Here is an 11,028-nt window from a genome sequence, read left to right as displayed (position 1 = left end):
TTTCTTCTCCATTTTATCACTTTTCACCATTTTTTCACAATTACAACCATATTAAATATTCCATTGAATTTATGAAGAAAGTTTTTTCAAATAATTGAATGGAATCTTCCATTAATTTTTCATTGAAACTCGGAAGATTCAATTAGCGAGTTTCATTAATGGAAGATTCAATGAAACTCGCTAATTGAAAACTCAATGGAAGATTCAATTTTCATTAATCGAACTCGGAAGATTCAAAAAATTCATTAATGGAACTCGAAAGATTCGAAAAATTTAATTTCATGATTCACTGTTGAAAACTAAAATGGCGGGAAAAGAAATTGTGAAATATTTTGAAAGGAAAATGAGGGGTATTAAGGTTATTTAATAAGTTAATGCATGTATTAAAAGTCTTTGTATTACTAATACATAGAAAATTAAGTATATTACTAATACACAATAGAGTGTATAACTAATGGTTGCATTAGTTAAACAGAGGCAAAAAGATGTACCAAACAAGGTACAAGTAATACCAAACGACCCCTAAGAGTTTCTTGGATGAAGTTACTTTATCTCTTAAAAGAGTTTTGGAATTCAAGTCCTCAATATGGAAAAAAAAAATTAGTAAGGAGAGCTTTCCCTTATATTACACATATTTGTATTAGTCGGACTTCAATAAAGTATCAAAAATTGAATAGGCAAAAGTTGAAACAGAAATATCATTTGATTCGTTGGTGTCGATCGGCTCAATCCGAAGGAAATCACGCGGAAGCTTTGCAGAATTATTATGAAGCTATGCGATTGGTTGATTCGAAATAGAATTGTCAAGACAGTTTTTATACGGCGTAGGCCTCCCAAAAGGTTAAAACAACCCATCATATATTATGTATACGATTCAACATCTCAATCATTATCAAACTGGCTGCAATTTTTTTTCTGTCCATATGACTAAGTGACATATGGAATATGACGACGACTTTATATCGAATATTATATATACTTCGACTTTCTTCGGGCAATTTGTCGAAGAAAAAACTACTCGAATTAAGACAGTTAGCGATCAATCTCAGTAGCTCAGTGGTAGTGCGGGCGGCTGTTAACCTTTAGCCCGTTCATGCTTACTATAACTAGTTATTTCGATTTTCTATTAGTGGCTTTAACTCAATCCAAAAAAAAATAAAAAATGTACAAGTTTTATCTATAGGCCATGGGTATATGAATTAAATAGGACAAAATTATATAAATATGCAAATATAACCCAACAAATAGTGATGAAAATTCTGCTCCTGAATTTCATCACACCAAATATACACTTGTATTCATTTTTCTTCCCTTTTTTGGGGGAAAAAGATAAAGCAAGCACATTAGTACAACACTTTCTTTGGGGTTAGGGGGTGGGGTGGGCGTGGGGTGGGGACGGGAAGAAGCGAAGTCAGAATTTTAAGTAAGGATTCAATATTTAAAGAAAATTTAATCGATGGGGGTTCAGCTCTTACTATAAATACATAAAAACTAATTTTATTTTAATCATATATAAATAGTATATTTTTCCATCGAAGGGTCTCCCCCTACCAAAGGGCTGGCTCCACTCCTGGAGATGGAGCAGTAGCGGAGCCAAAATTTTCACTAAGGGGGTTCAAAATCGAAAAAGAAAGCATACGGAACTAGCCGAAGGGAGTTCGACATCAACTATATATACATACAAAAATAATTTTAATTATATATAAATAGTATAATATTCCATTGAAGGAGGTTCAGATGAATCTCTAGTCATAAGGTGGCTCTGCCCCTAGGGCAGGGGGTGGGGGTGTTTCACTAGTGTTTGGTATCCACTAGCAATGTTGAAGTTCGACTAATTCAAATTCATGCATTGCATGCAGTACTTATTTTCGGAGGCAATATTTTCAGAAAGATTTTTTTATTCTCAATATTCAAACTCAAAACCTTTAATAAAAAGTGATATGTCGTAACTCTAAATAATTCATGAGTAAATTTTCGAGATTCATTATTGTCATTCATATAATCGAACATTTATGGCAATGCCTAATCTTGAGTTAGGCGCTTTTCTTGTATGCATGCATCTCTAAACTACCTTATAAATGTAGTAATTCGATCGAGCCCCGCATCATCACTCTGCTATCTCTACACTTGTCTCATCAAATCATTGGTTACGATGTCAATTATTGGAGTCAACTAGTTCAACGGTACTTTTAATATGGTGTGACATCGTTCACTTTGACAGTATTTCTACTCGCGAATATACATTTATCAATGTGAGCCTTGTTCACACACCTAACATATTTGATATATTTTTCTTTTGAGCTTAGCTCTCTTCAAAAGAACGACTCGCTTTTCTTTTTGAAAATTGTTTAATCTTCAACATTTCCATTTTATTCTTAATGACATGGCTTGTTGAAACCAACTTGATACAAAAGGTTCAAAACTTCTTTTACGAGTGAAAAAAAATGAAAAGTCAAAGTGAGATTTAATTTTCTCAACTACTTATTTAAAAGGACATTTTAACACTTTATAAATATATCTGACACATATAATAATATTTTTTAAAATTCCTTGAACTTTGTGCTCACCAAACCACCTCATATAAAATGGGACGCAGAGACTATTTCTTTCAAAATATCTACCAAGTATGGACACCAAAGAAAAATATATGAGCAAGTCTAAAGATGATGATGGTGAGTACATTTATATATATATATATATTTATTTATTTATTTTTACACAATAAATGTGTTTATGCTCAAATAAATTAGATTATTTGTTCATAGTTATAATTTCAAGATTATAAATTTGAAATAAGCTTATTTTGGGACGAACGATTGATAACATGATAAATATATTTTAATTTATTTTGTGTTTATAGGTATGCTTCGTTGTTATGGTGAAAGAGAGAATTTTTCTGAGGAAGAAGAAGATCTCATCATCAGGCTTCATGCCCTCCTTGGCAACAGGTTTATGAAGCCAACTCGACCGATTAAAACATTCGCTTCACTTTATATTTTTCTTTTCTTTTCTGAATAACATAACAAATTTTTTTAGGGGTAATTTGATCATTATAATAAATTATAAGCTCAATTCAATTATTTTTTGTACTTTGACTTTAAAACTTCATCAAAAGTTTAAATAAAAAATCATTATTTTCTCTTTAATTACAAGCAATGTCATTGAAGAAATTTATCCTAATACCATCACACATATTTCCACACATATGGGCCCTCTATCTCCCATTTATTTTCAATCTTATTTATCTTTTTTATTTTTATGTATAAAATTATTTCAAATATATTTAAGTTAATTAATTAGTATGATAATAATTTATTGTAAAAATTAATTATAATTGATGCAATTAAATAAATTTTATTATTTATTTAATTTCATATCAAACATATAATTTATTTTTTTCTTATTTGTTATTACATTTTAACCTAATTAAAATTTTTTCCTAACATATTCAATCGTAATTTTACTATATCATCTCTAATTAATTATTATGATCATCTAAGTATCATGTCACTTAAATTGGAGTAGAAAAAGTTTTACACACTAATTAAAAATTTAAATTATTTAAAAAAAAATTATTTTTCTTTTCTTTTCTATATATTAGAAATGATGGTTTCGACATGTTAGCTTATGGGTATTAAAACAAAGTTTTAGGATACTAAGGTCTATAAAATACTTTGCAAGATTAGTTTATTTAGGAAAATTGTATTTTGTATTTTAATGTTTGAATCTTGTCAACAACTATAAGAAAAGTCCTTCCATTTTGAATTAATTACAACTCATGTCATTCCAATAAATTACTACTTTGTTATTGATGCTACTCCTGTTTAATATGATGGAGCCCACATATAACTAATTATTATAAATTATTTATTTATTAAAAATTAACAATATTTAATTATAAAATTAAATAAATATTTATGACATGTCTGGTTCAACCGTAATTGTACTATATTACCCCTAAATAATTATTATATCACATCTAATTAATTATTATAAGTTATTTATATATTAAAAAATTAATAATATTTAATTAAAAAATAAAATAGATATTTATGACATGTCTGCTTCAACCGTAATTGTACCATATCACTCCTAATTAATTATTATACTGCTCCTAATTAATTATTATAAGTTATTTATATATTAAAAAATTAATAATATTTAAGTAAAAAATAAAATAGACATTTATGACATGTCGGCTTCAACCGTAATTTTACTATATTACCCCTAATTAATTATTATGGTCATTTAAACATTGTGCTACATAACTTGAAATAGAAAAAAATAATTTAATATGTTATATATTTCAAAAAAAATTACATGAAAAATACTAGAAATCACAATAATTAACAACTTAAAAGATTTAAAATATTTGGTCGACTCTTAAAGTTATATTAGTGTCACTGAAAATGTAATAGAAGAAAAGTATTATAAATCACGAAAATTAAAAACTTAAATTATTTTTTAAAATATAATTGATTATCAATGCCACAAAAGTTTGGACAAGAAGAGTAAGTAAAATTTTCATGACATTTTTAAAAAAAAATAAAAATTGCTACATATACTCAAAGGGCAAAAGAGTAAAAACACATAAGAGATAAATGTTGAGAAATCAAGAAGCACCAAATGTTACAAATGTATTATTAACATTTTTAACATTCAACACATTTCTAAATGTTTTCAAATTCCTCTTGAATCAACACATACCTATAATAAAAATAATAAATAATAATAATTGCATTTTACTATATCACCCCTAATTAATTATTATGGTCGTTTAAGCATTGTGCCACATAAGTTGAAATAGAAAAAATATTATAAATTACAATGATAAAAAATTTAAATTATTTAAAAAATATAATTGGCTATTGTCGACACAAAACTATGGACAAGGAGAGTAGCATATATTATTAAAAAAAATTATATAAAAAGTATTATAAATTACAATAGTTAACAAGTTAAAATATCTAAGAACAATTTAATATGTTATATATTTCAAAAAAATTACATGAAAAATACTAGAAATCACAATAATTAACAACTTAAAAGATTTAAAAAATATAAAATATTTGGTCGACTTTTGAAATTATATTAGTGTCACTGAAATTGAAATAGAAGAAAAGTATTATAAATCACAATAATTAAAAACTTAAAATTATTTTTAAAACATAATTGACCATCAATGCCATAAAATTTTGGACAAGAAGAGTAACGTATTTAAAGGACAAAAGAGTAAAAACAAACAACAGATAAATGTAGAGAAATCAAGAAGCACCAAATGAATTATTAACATTCGTAACATTCAACACATTTCTAAATGTTTCCAAATTCTTCTTGAATCAACACATATACATAATAAAAATAGTAAATAATAATAATTACATTTTACTATATCATCCCTAATTAATTATTATGGTCATTTAAGCATTGTTCCACATAAGTTGAAATAGAAAAAATATTATAATTACAATGATAAAAAATTTAAATTATTTTAAAAATATAATTGGCTATCGTCGGCAAAAAGCTCTGGACAAAGAGAGTAGCATATATTATTCAAAAAAAAATTATATAAAAAGTATTATAAATTACAATAATTAACAATTTAAAATATCTAAAAATAATTTAATATGTTATATATTTCAAAAAAAATATATGAAAAATACTAGAAATCACAATAATTAACAACTTAAAAGATTTAAAAGATATAAAATATTTGATCGACTCTTGAAATTATATTAGTGTCACTGAAATTGGAATAGAAGAAAAGTATTATAAATCACAATAATTAAAAACTTAAATTATTTTAAAAATATAATTAACTATCAATGCCACAAATGTTTGGACAAGAAAAATAATACATATTATTTGAAAATTACATTAAAATATTATCAATTACAATAGTTAACAAATTAAATTATCAAAATACCTATTAAAAGTATGATTGATTATCTAAATTCTATTTGTGTCATATAAATTGAGATAAAAAATAATATATTGAACCCGTACTAGATCTCGAATGAATCTTAAAATGTATATGCAATTCTTTGTTTTTTTTAAAAAAACCTTTTATTTAAATATATCAAAATTGAAAAGGTAAATTTTAATGCAACATGTTAAACAATGTATAAAAACTAATGTTAACATAAATAATACCAGCATTTACTAATAGAAGCATTACTAATACAAGTATTACTAATATATTCTATTCAAAAAGAAAATTTATAAACTATAACAAACGACTCCTACGTTTCAATAGAAGGAATATATACAAAAGAAAAGTTTGATAAAAATTTATAGAAATATATTTTATAAGTATATTTTATCGTACCAATGAAAACATTCTACTGCTCAAACTTCCTACTCCAACATAAATTCTAAAACTTAAAAATTGAAATCCACATATTTTATTGTTGGGTCCGTGCTGATACGGGCCTTGCACTTCTAGTATTATATAGAAGAGGTGGTTTCGACCACCTCTTCCAATTATCAAAAAATCCAATTACTTCCACATAATAACATACCATGCCCCAATATATAATAATTTTATTATTTTATTATAATGATTTAAATATTTAATATATTTTATTAATTTATATTAATTTACTATAACTCCATATTGGAAGTAATTTTTTTTTTTTATTTAATTGTCTATCATGTTCAAAATTATTTTGTTGTCACCAATCACAATAATTAATAACTTAAAATATTTAAAAGACATATAGAAATTTCATTGACTCTTAGCAAAAAATCCCTCTACTACCACTTAATTACATACCATGCCCCAATATATAATAATTCTATTGTTTCATCATAATGATTTAAATATTTAATATATTATATTAATTAACTATAACTACATATTGGAAGTAATTTTTTTTTATTTCTTTAATTGGCTATCATGTTCAAAACTAATTTGTTCCCACAAATCACAATAATTAATAACTTAAAATATTTAAAAGACATATAAAAATTTTATTGACTCTTATTATTTTAGCAATGCCACATAAATTGAGATAAAAGAAAAAGTACTGCAAATTATAATAATTGACAACTTAAAATATTTAAAAGATATATAATAATTTTAGTTGACTCTCAAAATGGTATCGAAGCCACATAAATTGGGACACAAGGAGTAAATATATTATTTGATAATTACGTAAAAAATATTATAGATCACAATAATTAACGAGTTAAAATACTTTTTTAAAAATAGATAAAAATTCTATTCAACTCTCAAAATTTTATCGGTGCAGCATAAATTATGACAAAATAAAAAATTATTTTAATTAATTGCAACTAAATATTTAAAGTAAATCAATTTTATTATTTTAATTGACTTTTATATAAAAATAATATTTTTATTTATTTATTTTAGTTAATTTAAATTTTAAAATTACTTTTTCCTTATATAGAAATACTAATATTTAAACTTAACTTTAAAATTTTAAATTACAAAATTAATAAATTTAATTTAATAAAATAAATTTCTCATGAATATTTTCTTAGAATTTGTGTTGGGTCAATATGTATCAAGTTAAGAAAAATAAAGAAAAATATATAATAAAATTTTATTATTGTGAGAGATAAATATAATGCACTATCCAATAATGTTTAATAATATCATATTTTGCATATGCAAATATAGCATGCCTTATTTAATTAATATACTATTTCGGTGAATTATCCATTATTACTTTTGGATATGATGAAATTATATTAATTTTTATAGTAATAACATAATTAATCGCTCTTAATTAATTATTATGAGTCATCTAGGTATTAAAAAAATAAATAATATTTAATAAAAAATAAAATAGACATAAAATACTAAATTAACTCTTAATGTTTTAAATTAGGTTTTAGTCTTTCGAACGATAATTTTACTATATCACTCCTTATTATAAGTTATTTATGTATTAGAAAAATAAGAATAACAAAATGATATGTTAACATAAAATATTTGATTGACTATCAAAATTATATTAGTGCCACATAAATTGGGATGGGACAGAAGAAGATATAAAACAACATATATTATTTGAAATTGAAATAAAAAGTATTGTAAATAATAATAATTAACAAAAAAAAATTTAAAAATTGATTGATTTCTAATTCAGCTGCTTCAGTCGTGATTTTACTATGTCACTGCTAATTAATTATTATCGTCATTTAAGCATTGTGCCACATAAGTTGAGATAGAAAAAATATTATAAATCACAATGATAAAAAATTTAAATTATTTTAAAAATATAATTGGCTGTCGTCGACACAAAATTCTGAACAAGGAGAGTAGGATATATTATTAAAAAATTACATAAAAAGTATTATAAATTACAATTGTTAACAACTTAAAATATCTAAAAACAATTTAATATGTTATATATTTCAAAAAAATTACATGAAAAATACTAGAAATCACAATAATTAACAATTTAAAAAATTTAAAAGATATAAAATATTTGGTCGACTCTTGAAATTATATTAGTGTCACTGAAATTGGAATAGAGGAAAAGTATTATAAATCACAATAATTAAAAACTTAAATTATTTTTAAAATATAATTGAGTATCAATGCCACAATAATTTAGACAAGAAAAGTAACGTATATTAATTTAAAAATTACATAAAAAAAATTATAAATTAAAATAGTTAACAACTTAAATTATCTAAATACGTATTAAAATAATATATGTTGAACTCATGTTAGATTCCAGATAAATCCTAGAAAACATATGCAATCCTTTTATTAAAAAAAAAATTATTTAAATATATCAAGATTGAAAAGACAAATAAATATCTTAATGTTGGGCCCGCGCTAATTTGTTCATTGATGATGTCAAAGTTTATTACATAATTTTTTATATATTTTTTGAAAGTTAGTAATAATTATTTGTTTGTTCACATTTCAGGTGGTCATTAATAGCAGAAAGATTGCCGAAGCGCAATGATGATGAAGTGATGAATTATTGGAACTCCCATTTGAAACTAAAACTTACAAAAATGGGGATTGATCCAATGGATTATCGTATACATGAGTATGTTCATAAGAAAAATCTTGAATTTTTTTCATCCAAATATAAAGAATTCCATCCAGAAAGTTCTTCTCCACATTAATATATACCATCTTATTTATCATTTTCTTTTATTTTGTATTTTATCACCATACCATGATTAATCATAAATTTATAATACTAGTAATATTTATTTTTGCATTTACGTCCTTACTAATTTTATGACTTCCGTATTCAAGAAAGGAATAATACTATATAAAGAGAGTTAAATTTACTATTAAATATATTATCGAAATAAAAATTGAGAGAGTAATAATTAATCAAAACGTCAATAATTAGTATAAATTGACAGCTGATAGAAGCTGGCTTTTTCTCTACTAATATTCTTAAATATTCAAATTGAGTTGACAAAATCAATGTTGATATAGGAATTTTCTCAAATAATTAACAATTATACACGAAAATATTCACAATTAATCTAAATAGTCATTCATTTACTGATTAAACTAAAATTAATTGGTGAATATATAGGTAGCTCGATAACTAAAGCTTCTGTAATATATAAAGTTCGGAAAAAATCAAACTGCAACGATTTATCATATATAATTTTCCTGACTAAACTAAAACTAGTTGGGGAATATATAGGCAGCTCGATAACTAAAACTTCTGCTATGTACAAAGTTCGGGAAAGAATCGAACCACGAGGATTTATCGTACAAAATCTTGCTGTGCATTTCTACAAAAAATTGTTGATCTCCTCGTCACTACATATAATTAATACATGTATAATATATGTATAACTATATATATAAAAAAACAGGTATACTAAAGCTCGTGTTATGAGTTGAGTTTGTGGAAGGATCGGTCCATAAGAATTCATTTCTAGAAGAGCTGTTGTCACAACTTGAACCTATGACCTCCTGATCATATGAAAATAAATTTATCAACTACTCCGAGCCCCCAAGGCTAGCGTTTATATATATAATTAGTGTATAATATATATATATATATATATATATATATATAAAGATCATGTAATTAAATTACTCCATAGTTTCCTTTCTCCAAAATTTCAATTTTTTTTCTCTTTAATATTTATATAATTCCAAAAATGCCCCCAACACTTTTAACAGTCTATCTTCTTTAGTCCCTCCATTGTACTTTGTACTTCAACTTGCCACCAAAAAGCAACCACCATGGCCGGCGGGGCAGCCACCGTGGTTGCCGGAGACCACCCTATCACCACCCTACTCCGGCAACTCCATGAAGTATCACAGATCTCAGCTGTTGGATTTAATGGTAAATTCAAGAAAGATTGTATAGATTTATCAAGAAGAGTTACACTCTTAGCTCATTTGGTTGATGAGTTAAATGACTCAAATACCCTTTTGAGTTGTTCATTGGATTCTTGTTTTTCTGATCTGTTAGTGGCTTTTCAAAGTGTAAAGCAATTGCTTTTAGTAGCTAATCAAGTTGATAACAAGATCCCCACTGTAAGTGTCTAGTTTAGTAAAGTTTCAATCTTTTTTTTTTTTTTTTTTTTTTTTTATCTATATGTTGATGATCTTCATGTTATATTTTACATTTGTTGTAGTAAAGTTAATCCTTTTGTGTTTATGTTAATTGCCATCATTTCATATTTTGGCATTTGGTATAGTGAAGTTATAATCTTTTTGTGTATGTGTTAATTTCCATCATGTTATATGTTTTATTGAATATTCATTTTGTATTTGGTGGAGTAAAGTTATAATCTTTTTTGGTATTTGTTAATTTCCATCATGTTATATGTTTTGTTGAATATTCATTTTGTATTTGGTTTAGTGAAGTTTCAATCTTTTTATCTATATATGTTCATTCATATCATGTCATATTTTGCATTTGGTTTAGTAAAGTTTCAATGTTTTTATATGTATGTTGATTTTCATGATGTTATATGTTTGTTGAATATTCATTTCATATTTGGTGTAGTAAAGTTTCAATCTTTTTATCTATATATGTTCATTCATATCATGTCATA

General features: G+C 24.6%; 2 protein-coding genes across 3 annotated transcripts in view; both read left to right on the top strand.

Annotated features, from left to right (window-relative positions):
- Window positions 1-2,254: 2,254 nt before the first annotated feature.
- Window positions 2,255-9,216, top strand: LOC107852848 (myb-related protein Hv1). The gene is made up of 3 exons (XM_016697891.2): window positions 2,255-2,672; window positions 2,861-2,948; window positions 8,910-9,216. Exons 1-3 carry the CDS (start codon window positions 2,627-2,629, stop codon window positions 9,112-9,114), a joined length of 339 nt encoding a protein of 112 aa, XP_016553377.2. The 5' UTR covers window positions 2,255-2,626; the 3' UTR covers window positions 9,115-9,216.
- An 807-nt stretch (window positions 9,217-10,023) lies between these two features.
- LOC107852847 (U-box domain-containing protein 10) overlaps window positions 10,024-11,028 on the top strand; it is an 8,184-nt gene continuing 7,179 nt past the window's right edge. The window contains exon 1 of one of the 2 annotated variants that reach the window (XM_016697888.2): window positions 10,024-10,504. In XM_016697888.2, coding sequence (XP_016553374.1) covers window positions 10,208-10,504 — 297 coding nt within the window. In that variant the 5' untranslated portion in view covers window positions 10,024-10,207. The remainder of the gene's footprint in view (window positions 10,505-11,028) is intronic. The other variant, XM_016697890.2, reaches the window with a different exon arrangement.

Source organism: Capsicum annuum, chromosome 11 (assembly GCF_002878395.1).
Source record: "Capsicum annuum cultivar UCD-10X-F1 chromosome 11, UCD10Xv1.1, whole genome shotgun sequence".
NCBI classification, from domain to species: domain Eukaryota; kingdom Viridiplantae; phylum Streptophyta; class Magnoliopsida; order Solanales; family Solanaceae; genus Capsicum; species Capsicum annuum.
Note: the sequence above shows the minus strand (reverse complement) of the source record. Positions and strands in the feature narration are given on the sequence as shown.

Coding starts and splice junctions, on each gene's coding strand:
- LOC107852848 (XM_016697891.2), top strand. CDS start 2,627: ATGGACACCAAAGAAAAATATATGAGCAAGTCTAAAGATGATGATG. Junction 2,673..2,860: donor CAAGTCTAAAGATGATGATG/GTGAGTACATTT, acceptor TTGTGTTTATAG/GTATGCTTCGTTGTTATGGT. Junction 2,949..8,909: donor CATGCCCTCCTTGGCAACAG/GTTTATGAAGCC, acceptor TTCACATTTCAG/GTGGTCATTAATAGCAGAAA.